Source organism: Ambystoma mexicanum, chromosome 1p (assembly GCF_040938575.1).
Source record: "Ambystoma mexicanum isolate Mex_15411 chromosome 1p, UKY_AmexF1_1, whole genome shotgun sequence".
NCBI lineage: Eukaryota > Metazoa > Chordata > Amphibia > Caudata > Ambystomatidae > Ambystoma > Ambystoma mexicanum.
This window is the reverse complement of record NC_090921.1, coordinates 517,361,105-517,387,280: the sequence shown is the minus strand read 5'-3', so window position 1 is coordinate 517,387,280 and position 26,176 is coordinate 517,361,105. Positions and strand designations below refer to the sequence as shown.

General features: G+C 44.3%; 1 protein-coding gene across 1 annotated transcript in view; it reads right to left on the bottom strand.

Moving 5' to 3' along the window:
* Window positions 1-2,263: 2,263 nt before the first annotated feature.
* Window positions 2,264-26,176, bottom strand: part of MAP2K2 (mitogen-activated protein kinase kinase 2) — a 374,633-nt gene continuing 350,720 nt past the window's right edge. Inside the window, exon 11 of the mRNA XM_069649393.1 lies at window positions 2,264-4,290. Within this exon, the coding sequence (XP_069505494.1) occupies window positions 4,180-4,290 (111 nt within the window). The 3' untranslated portion in view covers window positions 2,264-4,179. The remainder of the gene's footprint in view (window positions 4,291-26,176) is intronic.

Genomic DNA, 26,176 nt, shown 5'->3' with positions numbered 1-26,176 from the left:
AGCTGCCTGTCCCCAGGAACTGCCACCAGCTTCACCAGTGGGGACACGGCTGTGTCGGCTATTAATCCTGCTCCCAATTTGCTCATGTATTGTGGCCAGCAGCTCAGTAATGTCTCCCTGCCCAGGCGGTACTCAGTTACCAAGTGGGTGTTATTGCCTGACCCTGTGGATGGTCGCTCGCCTTGCTGGGGTGGCTCTACCCCTCCTCCTCCTCCTTCTAATCCTCCTCACCCCGTGCTCCCTGTGCCCTGGCCTGGTTGTCCTGCAACTTTAGCTCCAGGTGCGTTATGTCATGGCTTCCAGCAAAGAATAGCAGCATGGTTTTGGAAAGTATGTTTGGGGCCCGAGCGGGTCTTATGTAGCCCTCTGGTGTGCATTTATTGCACCTGTGGCTTCATTCCCGACACCTGGGTTCATGTTCCTCCAAAGCTGGAGGCTGGGGATAATCCTAGCTGTATTAGTTCCCGTTTTCCGCTGTTAATACCCCTGGCCATGGAGTTGTGATACATCTGTAATACTGATGTGTGTTGTCGGATCTATTGCTGCTGGCTGTAATAACGCTGGCCCCTTGTGTCCGTGCAGGGTCCCGATCAGGCGGAGCGGTATTTGTGGCGCTAATACCATTAACGCACGATTTGAGGGCTACCGCCCAACTCGTGATGTGGCCCTATGTCTGCAATGCTGGTGCTGTAGTCTTTGGGGTCCTGATGCAGTGTGGTTTAGGGATGAGGTATGTTTGCATGGGTAAGCCAGTAACAGCCAGTTTAAATAGAGAAGTAAGAGGTGGCGTGGATCTTTATGGTGGCGAGGGAGGCCCTCAGGTTGAAGAGGTAACTAGACATAGTAAGGGGATGCTCTGGAAGAGATGATGCTGATTGTGATGTGGATAGTGATCATAGCATAGATAATTATGGTGGTGGTGAAGTGGATAAACATGGTGGTGAAAGTGTTATATTGGACCATAAGGTGCAGCGCCATAGTGCAGATACAACGGTCAACTGGTCAGTGACGTGCTAGACTGCAGTAGGGGCATCAATGGAACCAATATGTGAAGAGGTGGGTTTAGCCGTCATGGCGAGGGTATTATGCTCAGTCATGAGAATATCTGAGTGAAACTCCCTGAAGGTTACCATTTGGGCAGAAAATATAGCAGTACAGAAATTCTAAATAATCATGTGAGACTAGAACTAAAATAATGTTTGTTGATGTCTGTAACATATTGTATAAAAGACAAATGTATAGGGAAACACATTCATGTTTTGAGGGACAATAGAGCTGTAATTTGCAAGACTGTATATACTTTCCAGCTTCTGCTGGACAGATGGATGTTACCAACAGTTGAGCCGGGTGATCGGCATCTCCAGAAGATGTGGCCACCCAAAAGTGGAGCCATGGCTGTCAGTTCTCTCTTGCCAGTAGAAGAAAGGCAAGTAATTATCATGTGCACCTGGGGAATACAGCCCTATAGCCAGGCACTTTGTAGGAGAGCTGGCATACACCATTTGAAATTGTACAGGGAGGTAATAATACCTACTACTATGCACGCCAAGATTGCATATTTGGAAACATGAAAGTGTAGAGAACCGAACAAACCAGAGACAACAGTATTCCCAAAAGCAACGAGTGAAAGTTAGTCTCAGAATATATTAACGCTTAACAGTATTGATATCAGATACTCATGAACTGGCTCCTCCGACCCTTGAGTCAGTAATTCATGCATGACGGACACTATATGGTGCTGCCCAATATTATCCATGTGAAGCCATCAAGGCACTCTCAAAGTGTGCAGCACAGCTTGAGTGCACACCCTACTTATTCCACGCGTGGTGATCAAAAATAACTTGTGTGATACATGCTTAGTGGGTGGGGGACTTCATCACTGTGAACATCAAACACTCGCCTCGCTTGCCACACGCTCACCACCACTTTCCTTTTCACGCTCAGATAATATGCATTTGAATTTGGAAGGAGCAATCACATTTACTAGACAGTAACCTTTATCTCCCCAAATGCAACTCGTACATGGCTACGGTTTACTAGGGATGCAGATGCATCTTTGGCTAGTTCAAAGGAGAAACGGAACAATCGATTGCGATCATACATATTTGAAAAGAAAATGAGTGAAGCCACCCTGTATGAACAGTAGGTTATGAGAGAAATGCATGATGGCGTGCATGACTACTTAATGCAACAACAAAAAGGGTTCAACTATTAGACCCGCAATTGTGATTGGAACGGGATAAGTCAAAGACATAACACTGAATGCTTTTTCCATACTTTAATATTTTTCTTTGAACACCCAGCATTATCTGCACCATAGTCAGCATGAAATGCGCCCAAGTGTGGGTAAGCCCCTCCCACAAGAAAACAATTTTATTTGGACAGCCCATTAACATATGTTTTGCACAGCCTAGCCAGAAATGTCTGGACAATGTGGGTGGAAGAAGTGGCCAAATCCAGGAAAGAGGCTATGTCCTTACTCGCTCCTTCCAAGTTGCCCTTGCAAATAAAGATCAGGGCAAAAGCGCAGCACACACATCTAGAGTGAAAGAAACCCAGAAATCCCTGTTCCATCTTTCCAAAAGCGTCATTCCACTGCCTTCCTCTGAGAGACCAAAGACAGTTGCAATGGAGACTCCAATCAACAGAAACAGTCCATCGGAGAGAGTATATGCCAAATGCAAATAAATAGGGTTTTGATGGGTGTGCTGAACATTTCTAGCAGCTATGCTGGAAAAGGAGTCTGAAGCAGCAGGGAAAGTGGTTTAGGGAACAGGACAATTGAGTCTCATGTAGCCATATCTAGCTGTATCCAGATGTGTGAATCCATCTTGCGCCGGGGTCCGCAGGAAGCAGTCTCCTTGCATGCAGGCATGAACAAACCAATATATCTTTCCTTGTAAGCGCCACTCATCACCCATTTAGGCAGCTAGCATAATATGCACAATTTCTGTCCTTTGCAATTTAGTAGTATCCACTCATAACCAGTGTTCAGCATACTGGGAATGAAGCTGTAGTACTGTCTGGTTGAAAGCAGTAATAAACCGGTCCCTTTTTATCACAAATATATTAGCAACAAACTGACTTTAAAGTACCTGTTTTTTTATCAAATTCCACAAGACCAGAATGGACTGCAGTTAGGTCCACCAATCTTTTTACCTGAATGCTTCAGGAGACAGACATCACAGGGCATTTCCCATCAAGCACCCCCTCCTTCTATCCTCTGATCCAAGCGCACCGATGTGACTGAGTGAAGACATGCTGAGCAATTACCATGATAGAAGCGCCTCAAGTCCTGCTAAAAATGTGGCTTAATAAGGGCAGGATGCTGGCACCACCCTTCAAGAAGTGTGTCATGCTTTGACCAACAGTCCGTCACTAGGAGTAAAAGGGAGGAAGGGAAACCGAACATAAAACTGAGAATCGTCTTACCCGGACTGACTTTTTGGATTGGCTGTAGACGAGCTAAGCAGCAATGTGCATTCTCAACTCCCCTAGCCACAGTTTCCACAAAACAAAGATCGCCCTCCCCATAAAAGGGAGCATATGTTTTACATCCCTCCCCACCCATGACTAAAAGATCTAAAAAGGGCACATTCTGAAATATCTGTGGCTTCAGAACAGAAACAATCCTGTCCAAAACACTCATCCTTTAAATAGATTAGGTCTGCTCCTGAGAAAGGGATGCAGTGGCCCATTAACATCTCTAATTTACACCACTGTTCTTCACCACTCTGTGGGGATTTTCCTCCAGATGTTCCCAACAGAAGCATATACCTATCCTTTTGTAAAGTCCTCATTCTCAACTGCAGCACAAGAACAAGCTAAGAGACTAGAGGATACAGAGTGCGAAACCAGTTTATCCCAATTCCACTTGGAGGATACGATTGAATGAGTCCTTCAGCAGGGCCATGATTCTGTTTCCCCCTTAATTGCTTCCAAGTGTTCAAGGACTCAGTCAGGCTGAGATATTACTTATTAAAATAAAAAGCAAAGGCAACGTCTGCTTGCTTCTTCCTCCTCTCCTCTGCAACCCTACCATCTGCATGTGCCGCAGAGGGCCAAGGTAGAGGAGAAAGGGGCAGGGAGGCTCTTCTGGTAAGGAGGCTCTTCTGGCAAAGAACAGTGCAGGCAGACAGACAGATGAATGGACGGATGCAAATCAGTCGAATTTTCCTTTCACACTGCAGTGCGGGTTGGGGTGCTGGGTTGGTTGATGCCCAGTGTTTTACATAGCCAGCCTGCAAAGTCCACTTCTTCTACCTCAGAACGCTTGATGAACGTATGAGTCTACAATGAAAACAAAAATTCAAAATGAGGATAAGTGAATGAATTATTTTTTTATTTTTTTTATTTTTTTTTTATTTTGGATGGCTGATTAAATCAACCTTTCAAAACGAGGTTTAAAACAAGATACATACATCATTAAAAAAGGAGAAGAAAAAAAAGGAGAAGAAAAAAAAGGAAAAAAAAAAAAGGAACTGTGTGAGATAAATAGAAGGAATTACATAGCATTTGCTTGACTGGTAATTAGAACAAATAAGTAGAGCCCTCTACACAGCTACTTTCAATTAGCGAATCTAGTCCTGTGAATTATCCTGCAATCACATGTTAAAATCAGATACAACCATACCACAATCAAGATATATATAGAGAGCCAAATACTATCCCATTTCTTCCATTTCTTCCAATGGGCAGATTAGTTACTCACTTGAATATGGGACATAATATTTTGTTTAGGAAATGGATAGTGGCTATTCTTATTGTTATCTTTGGGGTTGCGAACAGCTCATACCATAGCTCATCATTAGAGCGTCTTATGTAATGATGCCTTGTTAGTTTGTCAACCAAGTCCTTTCTCTGTGATTGTAATGCAGCACATTCTATCAATAGATGTTTCAATGTTTCTTCGACTTTTGCATCATTGCAGAATCGACAAAAAAGACAGTCTCTCTTAATGATACCCCTCCTTAGCAAAACTTGTTTCGTTGGCCATAGATTCAAACGAAATCGCAATATTTGATTTCTCAATTTATGGGAAGGACATTTTAATAGATAATCAGCAGTTCCTTGGAATTTTTTATGCCCAAACATAGCTCTATCAAAATCTTTTAGCTTCATACAGTTCTGTTGCGTTATGTGCCAATCTAAATGATACAATTTGGTTTTGGCTTTGGTAGGATTGGATAGTAATAGATCTAATGTGATATTAGCTTCTGTTAGATCCGACAAAACAGCCGCTCTCCAATTTACTGGGAATAAATGTTCTGACCGCAATAAATAGTCTGCCAGAATTCTTAGCACACTATTGCTGGATAGGCCCATCACACATTTCCGAAATAAGCAGCATCTCTTCCAGGACACTTGTATGTTCACTGAGAGAATTCCCAACTCAAAACGAAGCAGTGCGTTCGGGCAAGAGTTTGGAAGATTCAGAACTTTCTTCCAGAACCTAGCCTCAATTTTGTTTCAATAACCAGCCTGTGGAGGTGACCAGGCTTCTGAACCATAGGTAACAATGGGGATTACTTTTTGTTGATAGAAGGTGAGAATGTGTTTGCACGAGAACTTACCATACTTATATTGCAAGATTCTCGCTTGCGAGATTAGAGTGGACAATTTACTCTCTATACCATCTCTTTGGGGTATATTAGTGGAGGAGTTGCTAAATATGACTCCTAAGTATTTGTATTCATTGACTATTTTTAACCTCTGTTTGTTCAAAAGCCAACAATACTGTTTCTTTGATCTAAGTCCAAGTCTCCCCAGTTCCATCACCTGTGTTTTCTCCAAATTTAAGGTCAAGTTGTTTTTGGCAACGTACTGGTCAAGTTTATTAAGCATATTTTGCAGGCCTCTCGGTGTTTGCGAGATAAGAACTAAATCATCTGCATACAGGAGCCATGCAATGACCTGGTTGCCAAGTTTCGGGGCGTCATTCACAACATTGTTGAATTCATTGCCAAGATCAAATATAAACAAATTAAACAATGTAGAGGCTAAGATGCAGCCTTGTTTTAGGCCGCGTTTGGTTGGTATTTCATCTGATAGCAGCCCTTCTAGATTCAATTTAACTTTTATTGAAGTGTTCGAATGAAGCAAATGTATCAAATGCACAAGTGAGGGTGGACAGCCAAATTTCAGCAACTTCTCCAACAATAGGTTCCGATCTACCGAGTCAAAGGCCACTCGAAAGTCAACATACGCCAGATATATTGGTTGATTCCTTGTGGCGTATAACTCTTTGATTGCATTGAGGGTCGTTATATTGATGCTTGTGCCAAGACCTCGCACAAAACCAGTTTGAAATGGATCTCGTCGATTCTCTTTTGAAGCCCAATTGTCAAGGTCTCTTAAAACAATTCTGCTGAAAATCTTGCCAGGGGCGTCAAGAAGAGAGATCGGACGGTAACTGGCCGGATTTGTTCGGTCGCCTTTCTTATAAATTGGCACTGTGATGGCCTTACACCACGACGGAGGAACTGCCTGTTTTGTTTGCAGGACCTGGAAGATAGCACAGAGAATAGATGCCCATAACTCCGGATTCTGTTTTAGGACATCATTTGATAACCCGTCAGGACCAGGAGCTCTTGAAGAGCTAGCTTTGTTGATATAAAACAAAACATCTTCACGGTCAAAACTAATCTGAAAGGCTGAATTCAATATTTCTAGATTCAGCTTTGAGGTACTATTCGCCGGAAGAGCGTAAATGCTAGTGAAATAGGCGACCCAACTTTTTTCCGACACGCCATTAAGTTGTGCCGTTAACTGCGGAGCGCCTGCTCCATTATTTATCATTTTCCAGATTTGTGATGTATTTTTAGTTTGGACCATCTGTAACCATTTTTCCCCATCATGTTGGAACATATTAGCTTTGTGACCTCGAATCCAATTTCTATATTTGGTCTTCAATTTGCGTAGAGTCAGTTCACGATACTGTACCGGTAAGTTAGAAATCTGTCTTTTCTGTTTTCGGTATTGCCTCTTTCGATCTCTAATGGCCAAATCAAACATATGGATATGCTGCTGCCTGCTCTTGTTAGTTTCTGTAGTTGAAGCAGGGGCAAAGAGATGCATTTTATCATGATAATCAGCAACATCCATACCTCTTACCAATCGCTGTTGGTCATTCGTTACACTGCGTGCAAATGTTTGCAGTGCATCGCTTGACCAATAAAGTCTGTTTCGTTGGGCGTTTATAATAAGACCACTCAATTGATTTGGACTGGAGCGAAGTTCTTCCTTGGTTTGGATCACAAACTCGGCTCTCAAAATCCAATGATCACTCGCTATGGTGGGAACTACCCTAAACTCGGAGATTTTCTCAAACAGCCTTCTATCAACATACATATAGTCAATTGTAGCATTTTGAGCGCCACAAGACCACGTGTATGATGGAGGGTTATCAGTTTCCACTGCCCCATTTAACATAATTAGATCCCACGTGTTAATAAAAGTTCTCCACGGCGAAACCCGAACCAAACTCCTTTTCTTAGATGATGCCAGCAAATGCATATTCAAATCCCCGGCTAATATTACATGCGCAATGTCCGGGATAGTTATATTGTCTTCCATTAATGTATTCAAATCATTAAGGAGAGTAGAGGTTGAAATTGCAATTGGGTTCCAATATATATTTATAACTAAAAATTTCAGCTTTTGGAACATAATTACTGAACATTGCAAATAGGAGTTTGGGTTGGGCCCCTCAGAGATATTAGCTATCGTGGACATATTGGAGATAGTCACCAACCCAGACATTGGTCTACCTTTCTGTCCCTTAATTGCTGGAACTAAATGGACATAATGATTGTTCCACGATAGGGGGACAGTCAACCAGGTTTCTTGCATAAGGGCTAGATCACAATCTTTGAGATCACACTTAGCATTATTTAACAAATGTTTATATCCCCTCGTATTCCAGCTCATGACTACCAATTTCTGACCCCGAACATCAGGGTCATCAATTCCTAGTTATGCTTTCCCACAGCTGCATCCCCTACCTGAGGTATGCTCACCACTAATTACCTGACTAGCTGGTTTAGTGATAGCTTCCACCGGCTGGGATTCCTTAGTAGTTGGAATTAAATCAAAGCCCAAATCAAAGAATTCAGATCTAGCGGACCAAATGATATTGTAAATGATGCGAGAACTTAACCACATACAGGACACCGTTGGATCATTATCATCGGGGAACTCCACTTGTACTAGATCACCAGAGGAGATATCCTCCAAATTTGGGATATCTGCAAATATTTGCATGATGCTTCCTCTGTTCATTATGTATGTTGGAAAGGAACCCCCCCCGACAACTAAGGAACAGGGAAAACAATTGGGTAGGCTTTTTACTCTTGTGTGGTACCTTAACATCAGAATGATTCCGTTTACTAAGTGAATCTCTAGTCTTGTAGCATTGGGTCTCCTGCAGTGGGGATTTAAACGTTACATTCTTAGAGATGCATTCTTCATGAGATGGATTTCCCACACCAGAGTGGCCACTCCTCATTGCCTTCAAGGAAGATTTAAGACTTTTTTGTTCCGTGGTCAAAGCAACTAGACAGTCTTTAATTGTGCATAGAATATTATTTTGTAGGTTGTCTTGCGCATCCAAAATTGTTTTATTTATTAGTAGGTCATTCTTAGAGGACTTTACTTCCTGAATCGGGAGGGTCCTTTCGCCATTAGTGTTTTCATCATCCCCTAATTCAGGTTCCTCCAGTGATGGATTAAAAGTCTGAGACAGAGGGTGAGTCACATGTGGCTTAGGATGGTATTGATTCATATACTCATCCACAGCTTTCCTAAGGTCCTGCGTATTGACTGTGACATTGGGCATTGGGTTAGCTTTCACTCGCTTATTCTTCGGTACAGGTGGCACTTGGGTTGGGGCCGTTACATTAGTAGATCCGCTCCCCAGCTCCTGCGCAACATGCACCAACTCATCTAAGGGAGCATAAGGGAGAGTCCTATGGTTGGGATCCTTACCCTTGTTCAACATTCTTTGTCTTTCCTGAGATAGATTTTGATATTTTTTTGTGATAGCACTAGAAGCTAACATTGAGCATCTATCTGGTTTAGACAGGGATTTAAAGAATTGTTTCGTAGACCCACTCACAGCCGTTGTTTTGGACTTCTGATTTTTTGACTTCTTTGGATTTAACATGGATTGATTGGAGGGGCCCTTAGATTTTTTTTGCAAATATCGTGTACGCCCCTTTTAACTGCTGTGTTTCTCTGATTTTTGAATCATCAACCATGGGAACCCCTGCCTCCTCTTCCCTCAGTATCAACTGATCGGGTATGGGATTCACCAGTGTCATCTCCACAGACTTCACAGACTTTCCTCCCTTCCCACCGTGAACAGATTTAATTATTTCAATTCTTGGGTCAGATAGTGGCCCCATTGGTACATTCATTGTCTCCCTATCTGTCACCTCTCTTATAATGCCCTCAACAAAGGGCACAACAGTGTTAACACTTTGTATATTTCCCCCAACTGTAACTGGGTTCAGTTTGCCATTCAGCTGGTCATCAATGTTTTGGCAGGATAATAACATCATACCCAACTGTTTAGAAAAATGGGCTGCCTGATCAACATCAGCCTCTTGCTTTCGGGCCAAGGACAAACTAAATGCCTTCTGAGATCTCTGGAAATTATCAACATTATCTTGTATTACATTGATTTTGGAGTCTAAAGTTTCAAACAGTCTAGCTAGAGCCATCAAAGCCATGTTCATTTTTTCCAGTGTTATAGGATCATCTTTTTTTAACACGAGAACCGGACTTATAATCGAGCTATTTCCATTTGGTCTCCTGGGAGTCGGCGGAATAAATGAGATCGAACTTTCAGATTCTGAAATGTCTCCAGTATTAAACAATGCTGGCGATTTGGAAAGATCAAAAGTGTCGTCCTTGGCCACAAAGCAAGAGTCCGATGACTCCAGCTCAATAATTGCAACATCTTTAGCAACACCAACATCCTGGCTTTCTATCGGAAGGGGAGCTGAGCTAACAACCCCTGAACGAGCATTTTGGAGTATCATTGAATCAGACAGTGAAGTGTTACATGGCTGTTCTTCTACTTCCTTGTCACCATCTGTGACCTGTGTCACTTGTGAATTCACCACAGATTGCTGAGCAGAGCACGCCCCTACGTCATTACAAAGGGGCTGCGCTTCTATATTCGATACACTTAGATTGTTAAGTTCAGGCATTCTAGCTACAGAGCGTAATGTCCGACAACTGTTGAACCCAAAGTTCCTTAGGTCGCCCATGACGAAATCCAGTCGTGAGCTTCTCTTCTTTATTCGCTTGTCCCACGGTGCACTTTTGGCAGAGGGTCGTACCGTTTTTGTAGACAACGCTGGACTGTCTCTTGAAGTGGACTCCATTAAGGCATGAACTCGTTCGGTGCAAGGCATGCCAGTACGAAGTGTAAACATCTTAACACTGGGATGCCTCTTTCCGGACGCCACAAAGTTTTAATAGCACCTAAATACAGTGTGCTTCCCTAGAATCTAACTGTAAACAAAACACCAGCTTAAATAACCAGCACTAGCCGCGTTGCCCCGGCGAAGCGGCAAAGCGGGACTTAACGGGGCTTTGCACGGGTGCGCGCGCGCAGTGCGCGCGATCCTGAGCTTATATAGCTCCACCCAGCCCTTGATGCAGCAAAGCCTGCTGGATCTTGTAGTGAGTACAGCAGCAAATCCTTTGTCGATCGCAAAAGCACTGGAGAAGCGTCCGGTTAATGAATTATTAACGTAACTCTCTCCTAGCATTACATGTGGTGCATCAAGGTTGTGGAGCCAACAATCCCCTTAGCATCTGGCAATTTTGAGCTATTTAGAAAACTACTAAGCCCTGGCAGTTCAACCGATTATGTTTAAACTTGCAACAATGCACTCCAAGCTCCATGATGTTATCTTTTACCCTAGTCACATTCTTGTTCACACTTCCACTTGCACCAATTTATAACCTTAGCCCTCCCAATCTTCTTTCCATTTACATTCACTTGCTGCAGCTGTGTGCTACTTCTCATTACCATCTCACTACTTGGTTATCACAGTGCAATTAAGATTTGTTGCGCACAACAGAAATAAACATATGCAGGGATCTATGATAACTCTTGCATGAAAAGGGCAGGATTCCTTACTCATTTTTATGGTAAAGATGAATGCCCAAACAGACAGGGCTTCCGTCAAGGAATGCATCATGGACCACTATTCTGCATGCAGGCTCCCCGTGGTCGGAACCTACATTGTGGCATGAAGTGTGCTACAAAAACGTAAACAATTACTCACCATAGTGACACTGGTACGCTTAGGCAATAGACATTTTAAAAGCTTGTGGTTAGTTTGTATGGTGAAGGTAGTGCCAAAAGGGTTGGGGGTTTCAGCATCCTAAGGGCCCACACAATGGCAAAACAATATTTTTCTACTGTGGCCCACCTTGGCTCCCTGTCCTTAAGCTGGCGGCTTTGTCACCCAACTTGGAGAGCACTGCTCCTATTCCAGTGTCAAAGACACCAGTCTGTGCTATAAAGGGTCTCTGGTAGTCAGGTGCCCTAAGAACAAAAGGAATCCTTTAAGCCACATTCCACTGATTAAGTAACCTTTAGGGGTTTATTTGTAGTGGTGAGTGTTGGAGTTGTCCTAAAGTCCCACATGGAAGTAAGACTTTAGTAAGCTATCCCAGTGGTTTGTATCCCCCCCCATCCTCCCAACTCTTACTATCAGTCTGTACTACTCAGAGAACTTGGCAGGGTGGCAGAGCAGTCACGCTTATCTTAAGAGGAAGATGTGAGCTGTAAGCAAGTAGACTGAACCTAGCCTAGCTAGTAATGCACTTCAAAGAAACACTTACACATACATTTATATTAAAATATAGATTATATTTACACAAAAGTCACCGTTAAATACTTAGCACAATAAACCAACACACATAGGTAGACTTTACAATAGTTTCAAAAGGCTACTTCTTAGTTGATAGTTGCTGAACATGCACAATTATTACAGGAATTTGACAGGTCTACCATACTATCAGTAATAACGTGCACCCACAAAGTAATCTAGTATTTGCATTTAGTCTGCATACACATATAAGACAGTGCTTTTTGGGAACGAAATGTTTGTTAGTGTTATTCTAATAGAGCTTCAGGTTCTAGAGGCAATTTCCCTGCACAGCAAGTCTTTTAAAGTCCAAAACGCAACCCTAACTAATAGGCTGTTCAGAGAGGCCCAAAGGAAAAGCAGCAGAAGTCAAAAGTTCCTGTGGATACTTTCTAGTCTCTAAGAAAGAAGGCTTAACCAACGTTGGAGACCAGGTTAAAGGACTTGCTAAAGGGACACAAGCAGCGGCATGAGTCGGCATGAGTCAGAGGTAATGGGGGCGGTTGTCCTGGACACCTCTACATGCACTTCAATGCTCTGGAGCTACTTGCTGGAGTAAGGTAAGCAGTACTTTTTTCCCCACAGTACCTTTGGTCTTAAGAAAACGTTTGCGCTGTATGCTCTGATATTGCAGCTCTAGACCCAAACTCCGGATTCCTTGGTCCGATGACGGAAAGCGGGACAATGGACGGGATCTCTCAGCAGCACGGCTTTCATCAACTTCTCTGGTCACTGTGCGGTTTTGTCGCCTTTTCTGCAGCACCAACAAAGGACATGATTTGCCCGGTCAATCTTCCTTGGTTCCAGCAGTCCCACACTCTGCTGAGAGGGTCTGGACGAGATGGATTGCATCTCTGTAGTGTCCTTGTGGACATGGACGAATTTGGCCTTTACGCGACGAAGTACTCGAAAAGGGCAGCATGTCTCCTGGTATTGGGGTTGCGCAGCTCTGGAAACTCTCAGGGCTTCGGGAGATGGCTCAAATCAAAGTTCGCCTTGGGAGAGGTGGTTCCCAACAGGAAAGGAGACAGCCTATTTGAAGTTCCTCTGTCACATAGAAAATAGGGTCAGGACAGCAGTGGTCGCTTCACAGTGTTGCAAAGGGTCTGCAGCCATCACTGGTCATCTTCATCTGTTACTTCAGCTTCCATTGGTCGACTTGCTTTTCACTCCAGAAGCTTCACCTTTTATCCAGTTTCAGCAATCACTCCTCTGCAAACTTCCTCAGCAGTTTACAGAAAGAGGCTTATGGCTGTCCAATCAGGACAGCCAGCCAGTGGGAGCTGGTCCCATTCAGGCACACTGGCAGAAAACAGCTCACTTCCTGAATGCCCAGACACTCTGGCGCCCAGGCGGGGACACCCAAGTGTTTATCTACAAAGGCAAAACACACACATAGGCCTCCCCCACAGAATGGTAGAAGGAGGGCTGACAAAGAACAACCACGCTAGTAATGGCATTTGGGTGCCCCCATGGACATAGCCTGCGGTGGAAAAATGACACAATCATTGGTAGAACACGTCCACTGCCACCAGCCAGCACTGCCACCAGTTATAACTAGGAGATTGTCTATGTGACAAAAAAGAAATCACAGGAGCAGAGAGAAGGGGGATACGAAGTATTCCTTTGGCACACCACATAGGTGGTGAGTGCCAATGCTCAGACTTATAACATTTTAGGAGATACTATACTTAAGAACTGTAGTTACTCTAGGATAAAGCTAAATAACCTCAAAGGAGGACCCCAAGGGTCCCCAGCAACACTGCCCATAAGGAGCTCTGTGCTGGAATTGTAAAGTACAGATGCCTTTAAGAGTTATGGAGGGAATACAAGAGGTAAAATACAAAGAATAGTGTTCCAAAAGGCAGAGCGCATAAGAATGAATGAGGGGAAAAAGGCTCCACTCATTCAGGATTTCAGAAAAAGGCCCAGAAGTGTCAGCAAAAAGTGCTGGGGGTCTCACTAGGTGAGGGGATGAAGCGTAACAATGATAAATCTCCCTAATAGTGAGGGCAATCCAAGGGGAAGCTATGGTTCCATAGTCTGCCATGACGTTTTTGTACTACCCAGTGAGGCCTAGCTAAGCCCTCATGTGGGTTTGGGGGTTGGGGGAAGGGGTTCACAGTCCTGTACAACTGTACTTTACTGGGGAGAGGCTGAATCCTGCTCATGCCCAAAGCAGATCACTGTACCTTAGCCGATCTGGCATTTGGTTGCAGTTATGGTCAGGTGGGCCTGCTAAAAGGCCCCAGGGGTTTGACTTGTTCTTCCCAAGTAGGGCTGAAAATTGCAATATCATCTAGATAAGCAATGCAGAAATCATCTAACCCATTCAGGATATGGTAAACCAATGTTTGGAAAGTGGCAGGTGCATTCTTTGAGCCAAAGGGCATTACCCTGAAATTGTAACGTCCCTCAGGTGTTGAGTATCCAGTCTTCTCCTTGGAATTTTCCATCAGGGATATTTGCCAATACCCTTCACTAAGGTCTAAAGCAGGGAGATACAGTTTGTCCACCAGCAAATCAGCTGGTGAAAGGGGATGAGCAGCTGTCTTAGTGACTGCATTAAGAGCTCTATAGTCCACGCAGAATCTCAAACCTGTGGTTCCTGCCTTTGGTACCTGGACCAGACCATGGACTATTAGAGGGCTCCATCACTCCCAATTGAACATCTTAGTGACCTCAGACCTGATATGGGACCCCACCTTGTCTGTAACTCCTATGTTTGGTAGGCACACTATCCCCGGGGTTTATGTCATGGTGACAGGCTTGGAGTTGGTGAAAACAAGAGGTCAAGTTGCCTAACCAAATTATGCACCTCATCTTGCTGTTGCAGAGTTAGTTGAGGGGACAACTTGACACCCTCAATGGAGCCATCTGAATGGCTGCCTTGGAACATATTAGGAAGATATTTATATTCATCTTCCTCCCCATCTGAAGCCAGAAGCAGGGCTCCCATTTCAACTCTTGGGATGAAAGCCTTCAATCTATTCACATGGAACACTTAAGAGACTGGTTAGGCCTTCCGAGGGCCACTAAATAGTTCACCTCACCACCAACAAGCCAGCCATCAGAGACATCACCGCCGCAGGCCCGAGTGATGACTGGATGCCCTAGCCTGCCAGCACCTCCCCTCCTGCCTTAAAGGGAGAGGGAGTGGGCCGGCAGGCGAAGCCGTGCGGTGAAGGCCGGAGGAAAAGGCCTCAACCGCCCTCTGTTGCTCCGCTGCGAGCATCAACTCAGCCAATTGCAGAATCAGCTGTTAAATCCCTCATGGGGACATAAGTGTTCCGGCATAGCCATCGTTATTTCCGCTGTCTTGGACACCCCTAAAATGGCGGCCCTGGTTGCAACCTCCACCAACAAGCCAGCCATCATAGACATCAACAGCGCAGGCCAGAGTGAAGATTGGATGCCCCAGCCTGCCAGCACCTCCCCTCCTGCCTTAAAGGGAGAGGGAGTGCGCCGGCAGGCGAAGCTGTGCGGTGATGGTCAGAGGAAAAGGCCTCAACCGCTCTCTGTTGATCTCCGCTGCTCAGAGAAGCGTCCCAGCGTTATCCTTCTCAGCTCTCCTGGTCACCAAGGTAAGCGTCCTCCCGTTGTCGGGCCGCTATATCCCTCTCCACCCGTGATGATGACATTGCTGGAGTGGCCCCGGCCACTATGTCACATAGAACCACATCAATCCTGTTCGCCATGAGGGTCACACGTCTCTGGGCGTGTACCTCCACCGCCTCTCTTGCCTCCCAATATCCATCTGCTATCAGAAACTCGCAGCTAGGGTCTCGGTCTACCCACCACCTGACAGCCTGCCATGCACAGGCTATTCCGATCACCCATACAACACGTCTGTGAGATCATCAGCACCCGCAGCCTCCCAGGGGACACCAATGCTTATGCCTCTGCCGTCCTCCCGTGCCACTCAACCGGAGGCTAATGAATTTTGTATCCTGCACGATCAATATGTCACACACACCACCTCTACCACTCATTGTGGCACTCCGAGCTCCCTCGCATCGTCGTATGCTCCGTTTCAGAAACTAATGCTCCGATATTAACCAAGAGGCTCAGGGATCTATGAACCTCACCAGTAACCGCACTTCAAAGAAAGATCTCCACGCCTACAAGACTGTCGTACATTGAAATAACCCGCCCATGGTTGCCACCACTAACTGTTGATCACCCGGCAATGTTTTCACCAGCTAAGGCTTGTGAGTTCAGTGCTTGCCCCAGATGGTGCACTGTGCACACCAGCACCAATGCTAACTTCCACCATGTCTGTAATTTACCCCGCTCATTATGCCAGAATGCATGCCCCCATAACACCACCAACTACGGTTACTAATGTGCCTGTGATACAGGATGCTGTTACTTTGTCTGACCCTCTGATGCCATCAGCAGCTGTTACTAATCTGCCTGTGATACAAGATGCTGTTACTTTGTTTGCCCCATGATGCCATCAGTTGCTGTTACTAATGTGCCTGTGATACCTAACGTTTATAGGACTGCACTGAATGCCCCTGTACCACCCCCTATCATCTCTAACACCATGCCTGTACCTCATACTGCCCCTGATGCCACTATTCAGGTACCTCTGATGCCATATGATCTTACCACTCCCGTGACCAAGATGATACACTGCATGCCCCCACTCTCACACCCAATAATGCCAACCTTGCCAAGGCCTGCTACTCCTCATGGTGCTAGTCGCCCCCTTGTTGGTCCACTCCCAGCCTACTCCCAAACTCAGCCAATCCCACACCCATCCCTTCAGCTGTGCCCTTATCAATGCCCGTTCACTTGCAGACCATGCCCTTGATGTTCATGACCTAATCACCAGTTACAACCTTGATCTCTTAATCAGTGAAATTTGGCTGCATGAAGCATCCGGACTAGCCCTTGCCCTAGCCATCCCTCAGGGCAACACTATTTTTAGGCAAGATCGCACCCTTCAAAAAGGTGGGGGGTGGCCCTTATTGCTAAAGAGAATATACCAATCAGAATGGAAGGTGAACTTGGCTGCAACAGCGACTACCTCCTCCTCAAAGTAAACCCCTCTCCTAACTGTACTATTCTTTTTATATTTATTGTGTCTTAGTCAAAACAAAATCTTGACTTATTACACAGATCATACAAAATATCAAATCAGACTTTCTAAAAATACTTAGTGTCATTATATCATAAAAAAAGGAATAAAAACATAAAAAAATCAACACATATAATCTTAAATCTTAAAACAATAAAACTTCAATAGATCTAAAAGCAGTTACCAAAGAGACAAGAAAAAAGAAAGAACCAAAAACAAAGAACCGAAGGAGCAAAGGGAACAGAATTCAGGAGAGAAGTCTTAAGACAGAAAATGAATACAAGAAGTATAATTATCTTGTACATTTCACATTTTCACAGTTTTCTTTCCAGTGAGTTTTAGATCTCTTAAGAGCTTCATCACTTCAATCGTAAGAAATAGTTAATTACCCTAATCCAATCTTTCCCAGAATGTATTTATAGCTAATGATCCAACATTATGCACAAATCTTTGTAATCTTTGGACTCTTAGGTCCCAGATCCCTGAACATTTTGATAGAAGATGTTGAATAGATTGTTTTTCCATATCTTCAAAATGATTCTCATATAATCGGTAGAGAAGTTTACTTTATCTCTGATATTCAAATTTTCCAAGGAAAGCAAAATATTAAGTCTAAGAAAATCTGTTCTATAGTCCGGCACTGGCGATTTCTTTAGATAGGAGAGCAGAAAGGACCTTGGTTTGTCTGTTGTTGGGAGTAAAGGAAGATGATATTTGCTAGTCTCATCTTCTCTATTGTTCTTATCCAATCCATTTTCTTTATAGATTCTTTCATTTTTGAAGGGTTTTTGTTCAGGGTTTCTATAGTACTATCTGAATGCGTTAATATTTCATTACACTTTGACCTTAATTTATTCAGAAATACATTATCTGCTTTATCCATCAATGTTGCAACATCCTCATAAAGGGACGATGCTGGACGATCAAGAATCATTCTGTATATAGAGACCCATTTCCATTCTAACCAAGTCAAGAGTGAAGTAAGACCAAGTTTGTATCTTATACAAACGATGGGACAGAAATGGGGAGGCCAAGAGTTCTTTTCCATAACTTTGCTTCAATATTTGTCCCAATCGATATCAAAGGCTAGGAAATGTGTATCTAAACCAAATAGGAGCACAGGCACAACTTTTCCAAAGTAGAATTTTACCACAGGAAGAATGGAAAATGTGCAGTATTTGGCACAGATTTTCTTCATTTGCGATCCCATGTTTAAGATCTTTAGGTTAAGGGCTGAGAGTAAATGTATTTTGGACGGGAATGCTCTAATCTGTGGTCCCAAAAGATTACCATGTTTGTAAATGGAATTCATTGGTTATCCATGTGCCAAGTAAATGCGTTCATGGTCCTAAAGGGATGCTTAAATATGACAATTTCAGATTTGTTCAGGTTTATTTTCAGATCGTTAGATAATGCATGTTCGCATAGGGCTTTCAGTAATCGTTGTAGTCCAATTTGTGTATGGTCTAATACAACAATATCGTTGGCATATGCTAACCAATTTATTTTCACAATGCCGAGTTTTGGACTAACCAAGCCTATCTCTTCCAAGCAATGGGGCAAATCTGAGAGGTTCAAGATGAAAAGGATTGGGGCAATCAAACAACTGTGTCAAACTTCTCTTTCAACGTTATCTACACAAGACAAGTTAACCTGCCTGTTCATTCTCACTCGTAAAGTCGAGTTATGATGCAGTTCTATTCGAATGGCTATTAGGTTGTCAGGTAGTCCCTAATTTCTCAGTTTCCTCCATAATCGATCTCTATTAATAGTATTGAAAACCTGGGCTATATCTACCCAGGCTCCAAATAGGGGCATAACTCCCTATATAAAAGACCCTGAGCTGACACAGCTAAGAAGAAGGCCATTCAAAGAAGTTGATAGTCCCCTCTTAAATCCTGTCTGCTGTTTTGGTAGCCCAATTTTCCAGGTCCTTCTAGGAGTGAGATTGGTTGATAATTTGATTCAGCCCATCGGCCTCCTTTCTTATAAATTGAGATGATGATGAGTTTCGCCAATAATCAGGACATTTTTTTGTCTCGATTATGTTGTCAAACAGAAGTTTCAGGACCTTCGCTCAAAGGGTCGGGTTAATCTTTAGAATCACATTACTAATTCCATTCGGACCAGGAGCTCGTGATGCAGATTTTTTTTTTATGAGACTTAGAATCTCCTTATTTGAGCATGTAAGAGCCGAATCTGTAGATATTATGATTTTTGATTCTGGGATATCAGAAGGCCCATAGACCTTGGAAAAGTGATCCACCCAGGCCTGCTCCTCTTTAGTGGTATTTTGTGAGTAATGAATAGGTCTATGATGGACCAGAAACTGCGAGAATTTTCCAAGCATATAGCTTTCAGCATTTCTTCCCCCTCTCTTTGCAACCTCATGAACCTATGGAATCTAATCTAATTTCTGTAACTATTATTGATTGATCTAATTCCTTCCTCATACTCTTTTGGGTCTTTTATTATTTTCTTAATATTCCCTTTAGATGTTTTCTATGTCTTTTCTTCTCTTGGATTTGCATGTCAGAAGAATGCTTATAGGGAACTCGCGTTGTTCGGATATTATCTGAGGGATCAAGATCTCACAGAAATTTAATAAAACAGCTGGGATCACAGAATTTCGACAGTTGCTGGTGTGTCAGATCTTCTGCGATGCTGAGTAATCTATTAGTACGAGTAAGACCCCCTCTGTTAAATCTACCTACTCTGTTACTGGCAGTATTTACAGACAATTCTTGACTATAGCAAGGCTTTGACTCTTGCCAATCTAGGCTAACGGAAATTTCCATCACTATAATTTCCACTAATAGAATTAAACTGTAAACAACTATCAAAAATGTTTTGGGATACAAAAATATAATCGATCATTGAGTGAGACAAGCCTCTCGTTCCAGTAGGGCCAGGGGGGGATGTCTCCATCTACATTTCCATTCAGCCTCTGCAAATCCCATTCCATCATGAAATTACACCATATATGACCATTGCTTGTTTTCAGTTTGCATTTCTTTAAGTCAGTGGAACTAGTTGTAAGACACTGAATTGAAATCCCCCATTATTAGGATTTCATCCAACGAGAATTGGGAGGTGAAATCAATCACTATATGCAATAGTTTATGAAGAAAATTCAATAGTGGAATTAGCATAGGATTCTAATATATGTTTATTATCCAATTCGAATTGGTCTCGTTTCCCCTCCTTTCCAATCTAACAACCAAAATACCAGGGGCATCATCCGAAAGTAATCTGGAGCCTAGGAACACCTCATGCCGACATGCAATACACAATCCCCCTGCAGGATGACACATACCTGAGCCCACTGCAAATTGTTGATAAACAGAAAAGCCATCTAATCGAAAGTGAGATTTTAGCCACGTTTCCTGCAGAAGAATTACTTCGAATTTTTAAAAAATGTAACATTTCATATTATCCTCACAAAAAGATTTTGTCCCCTTCTATTCCAAGATAGAGTGCAGATCAGCTCACTAGCTAGAGCTTCTGTTATGCATTGCCCAGCTTAAGAAAAATTTGAGATACAATCTCCGGCACCATCTCCAAAACATTGGAAGCTAGAGGGGCAATCTTCACAGGATTTCGTTGAGCATTTCTTGATACCTGATGTAATAATTTTGAGGGGGCATTTTAGCTATGATTGGTAGGGTCATAAAGTAGACCTTTCCTCCAAATTGGGATTTTTATCCCTGCTGGGTCTATTATCGGATTTGTTTTTAAATCCTCTCCAGAGGCGGTGCTACGAAGATTATACAACTTTGTCATTTTAGGTCTCTATTTTTTTCCACGTGCGTAGCTTTGGAATAGAAACTAGTTCAAATTAACAAAAAAGATACTGGATATTTTCCTTCGTACCTGCCGTCACAGACATTGATTCCCTCACCGGCAGCAATTCAAGAGACCTCTCCCAATCTATTCAGAGAAGGGGGAAAGTAGGTTTCGGCGCAGCACTGCACAGGTCAAGGGCATTGAAGCCTGCAGTCCTTGGCTGAAAAACAAACTTTCAAGACTCGCTTACGCCAACCTAAAGTTCTGTTCTTTTTCATATTAAACGCAGCGGGCGGGTCAAAGGCTTTTAGCCCGCAGTCCACGCTCAGTTGCAAATTCAATTGTAGAGATAATGGATGTGAAGCCAGTATTTGCTGCCGGGTAAAGTGAATAGTTTATGGCATCGCATCTATAAGCAATACTTTGTTTTGAGATATATAAGCCTTATACAGAAAATTCCTCAGGTGAAATGTTTTCCAAAGTTCACTATAACACTGTACCGCCGTACCACACGGACTGCACAGACTATATCTGTAGCTGCAGCTCACTCTGCAGCCTCACTCCGGATAGCTTTTAACCCTTTTGCCTCAGAGCTTAATCGCACTAAAAGCAGATAGAGCACATAAAAGCAGATGAAGCACATTTTCCCGACACAACTAGGGGTCCGAGGCACTGCCAGAGGTACAGCCAGAAGTACTGCCAATAGCCCACTTCCTCCTTGAACTTACCCGCTCCGACCCGCTTGCCTCCTGTCACCACCGCCGAGCACGGGGGACAGGTGTAGAGGGGCCAGGAGAGTCAAGACAATCCCACGGGCAGCTCGAGGGAGCCTCAGCCACATGTATGGTGCTCTGTACCGGCCTTCGGCTTACTGCTGGTACGGCTGCTGCTCTCTACTCACTGCTTCCTGACTGTGGAATCCAGAGGAAAGGACCTTCCGTAACATGTACCGTCAAGACTGCACTGAACGTCACTGGAACTGAGTCAGCAGCTTCCGACAGTATGTTAATTTAGTCTCCTAACTGTACTATTTCCCTCCACATTGTTTACCAACCACCTGGGCCTGTCTCCGATTTCCAAGATGCCCTTATACATGCCATCTCTGAAAATCTAAAAAAAAAGACCTGAATTTAGGCCTAAACGACCCCAACAACCCCCAAGCAGCCGCACTGAACAAAGCCTTATCCACCTTAGGATTTACAAGCCGTCACTGAGCCAACCCATATCAAAGGGCGCACCCTTGACTGGGTTGTCCACCATGACTGCCCCCTCACAATCCCAGCCATCTCGCCAATTCCATGGTCAGACCATCACTCCATTCGGTTTGCTCTTATCACTAAAGGACACCCCAAGTCAAGGAAATCCACTCCCCCGGCTCTCACTAGGAGCTCCCATCAGCTCACCAAGGACAGGCTCACACCCTACCTCCTGGTGGCCGCACTCCAACCCCCTTTCTCCAGGGACCCTGAAATTCCTGCATCTACCTTCAACACCATCATTACTCAAGCTGTTGATGCCATTGCCCCACTCACCCTTAGGAAAGCAAAGCGTATTAAGCATACCAATGCCTGGTTCTCGCCTGAGCTTCTTGAGCTGCGCACCAAGAAAAGGGCAGCTCACTCCACCTGGTTAGCCAAGCCAAATAACTCCTCCAAACTAGCATTCAAGACTATTTCTAAAGAATACAAAGCCGCCATAATCAAAGCCAAAGCTACATTATTCAACACTAGGATAGCAAACACAAACTCTGACTCCAAAGAGATCTTTGCCATCTTTAGGGAGCTGGAAACTCCCGCTCCCACACGGCTGACTCTCACCAAAGATGAAGACTGGTGCAATAGCATCCAGGCGGCGATACTTGACAAGATCAACATCCTTTAAAACAAAGTCCTCGCCCAGCAACAGGCCCTCACCCACCAAATATCTAACCTCTACAGTAGCACCCCCTGTAGCACCTTCGATGGCTCCCCATCCTTCTCCTTCAAGGAAATGAAAGAACAAGAAGTCATCGCTCTCCTGAAATCTATTAAACCCACATTCTGTAAAGGGGACGCCTGCCCTGCTCAACTCAAAGAATGTGCCCCTACCCTTGCCCCTTTCCTCACAGCCTTTATAAACGCCTCTTTCACGACAGGCCAAGTCCCACCCTGTCTCAAGGAAGCTTGGGTACACCCTCTCCTGAAGAAACCCACACTCGACCCAACCATCCCAGGTAACTACAGACCCATCACCACAGTCCCTTTTCTCTTTAAGATCCTCGACAAAGCAGCATACCTGCAAGTCCAAAAATTCCTCGAGGCTAATAACCTACCTGGTCTCCGGCAGTCAGGCTTCCGTCCGGGCCATGGCACCGACACCACTATTACACCTCAAAAACCAAATGGATGACTTCAGAGACTCTGCCAAACCAACCCTCCTTCTGCTCCTTGGCCTGTCTGCAGCTTTTGATATGGTGGACCTGTGATAAGGCGGTGGAAAGGAAGGGAGATCAGAGCCAGGTCAAGGCCTCAAGCAAGAAGCTTATCAGACCTTGGGGATGATGTCATAATGGAGGGAGGGACGTTACAGCCTAAGAGTGACTGACAACTGAGCCAATTATAATGACATAGAACAAGGAGGACTCTAAGAATGCCACCAGATGCAAGTGTTCTGCGTTTTCTTTTGATTTGAATCAGAGAGAGGAGTTGGAGGAAGGTCCGGTGCCTGAGGAGGAGGTGGCCTATAAGTGGGCCCATTGATTTGCGGCCCTGAGAAAGCTGAAGTTCATATTGCACCCGTTGTGCTCAGTTCTGTTATATCCAATTCGCAAGGAGAAGATAAGTTATTTGCCAAAGGAGAAGAAGTCGGTGCGTGGTCCAGCGTTGATCGGAGCAACGGACATACAGGCCTAACAGAGCGTCTGCCATCTAATCACCTCGACAGAGCAGCAGCCGGGTCCGCGGCTCCCCTCCTCAGCCCCGCCTTCCCGGAGGAGGAGCTGTGGTGCAAGCCTCCCCTGTTGAAGCTTCAGCAGGGAGAGAGGGCCCGAACCACACAGCGAATCAGGAAGGCCGTGCGAGGGAACAGCTGACGCCTTACCCCAGCCGTGGAAGTGAAGAACCTCGGAGCTCGCGGGGAGAGGAGGAGCTCCAAGGCGTGAAGAGAAGCCAAAGGCGAAAGGACTGAATGTCAGGTGAGCGTTGAGAAGTTGGGAGTGAAAGTGTGTGAAGAGGAAGGCAGCCGGCAGTGTTAATGATTGCATAAGAAGCCCCTTTTGCCAGAAGCAGAGAGCTAGAATAGCTCTGGCGTAATGTAGGAGGACTGACCAAGGTAACTCTGTCTCGAACAGTGAAGGAGGAAATGGGAAGGTGAACTTTGAGAGAGAGTATGAAGCTGTGAACTTTTAAAGAACTGTGACTTTTGGGAAACAGTTCCCCGTTCTAATCATAAGAGAGTCTTTCTTCCCGGGGAAGCAGCTCATCTGGGAAAGGCCTTGGCAGAACAGTTTGAGTCTACATTCACACGGAAGTTTCGTTCCTCTGAAGAGGGGAAGAGAGCACCAGTTGTGCATTTCTAATTATAAAGGGGCCATTGTTCTCAAAAAAATAAAAGCCTGTTGAGTTTGAAGAATCAAAGAGTAGTCTGCTTATTCTCAACTACTTACAGGACCATAACACTTTGTGCTACCATCTCTCATTCGCTGCCAATTTCTCCCCCAAGGCTGCAGCCTGGATGACATCCTTTCTCCAGGAAAGAGTTATGAACGTTTTTTCAGATAAAGCCTGCACCCACCCTAGTGTTATCAAATGTGGAGTCCCACAGGGCTCGTGCTTTTCACCCACCTTTATAACCTGTTCACAAGGTCACTATTCTACATTCTGGACTCGCTAGGCATCACATATACTAACTATGCTGATGACACGCAGGTCATCATCCCCCTTTCCGGGAACTATGAGTCCGACAGGAAAACCCTCAACTCCATCTATTCAACAATCCAAACCTGGATGGCAGAAAACTCGCTGTGTCTTAACTGCGAGAAAAAAAACTAACTACTACTTTTTGGATCACCTGCAACCCTAAAGAAACTTGACAAACAGTACATCTCTTTCACAGTTGACAACACGCAAATCCCTGTCTCATAGGCGGTCATAACCCTGCAACCTCTCGATGGCCAGACGGGTTAACGCCATCGCATCTGCAGCGGCCTACCACTCAAAACTGACCAAGGCTGCTAGACCCTTCCTGTCAGAGCAGAATTGCCTCACTATAGCGAGAGCAATAATCGGGTCTCGACTGGATTATTCCAATGCCCTCCTAGCAGGCCCCTCCTCTAAAAATATCAGTTAACTCCAGACTATACAAAATAATGCCCTTAGGGCTGCCACTGGCTTATCCAAAAGGGATCACATTTCAGTCACCAGCTAACAAGTTCATTGGCTTCCCATCAAAGAACGCATGATATTCAAAATTCTAGCCCTCACACACAAATGCATTCACAACACTGCCCCCCAGAACCTATAGCAGAGAATAGCCAAACCGACTGCAGACAGACCCACCAGAACTGCATATACCAATCGAATTACCATCCCCAAGACCCTGGGGGTTCGTGCAGGAGGTTCCAGTTTCCCCGTTATTGCCGCAACCCACTTGAACTCCCTACCACCACACCTCAGAAGCATAGACTCACATATAGCCTTCCGGAAATCCATAAAAACATTGTTTAAACAGGGCCCAATTGCCCTTGCTGCCTTGCCGGTATTGTCAACTACCACCTTGCTATGTAACCTATAATTATATCATCTGATATATGTAACCTGTAACCATCTATATAACCATCCTTGCCTCACTTTGTTGTTAGGCGTATGCTCACTGTAACCTTGAGCCAAGCACTCTTACCTGTAACTAAGACATTTTCTTGAAACAGCTCCCCGATGCCCTTGGGCTGTTGGTGCACTTTACAAATCTAAAATAGTCTTTCAACTATCCGTTAAGGACCTGTTCATTTGTGCTGTAAAGCTCTAAGCCTTATAGGGTTCAAGTTTCACCAGTGCCTGTTCAGTCTTTTATCCCCATACAAGTTACAGAAGCTATATTACAGTGTGGAAACATACACTAGTACTATGCTTGCTATGCACAAAGTTGATTATTTTAAATTGAGTGCAGAGAAGGGTTTAGCTACCTCTGGTAACAAAAAAGTGACTTATTGCAGCAGAAACTGGTCGTTCATCAGGAATCTAGAAAAATGCTTTACCTGTTGCTGGTGTTGTAGACGATGCTGGGGCTGAGCCTAGCAGTTGTAATGGTCCTGTTATCCTTGAAACCACAGAGGGATTTTCTATCCTGAAGCTAATGTTATTTTCCATTTGAGAAAAGAGGAGACAGTGCTCAGAGAAATGGAGATCAAATACAGCTTTGAAAAGATGGAATCAGACAA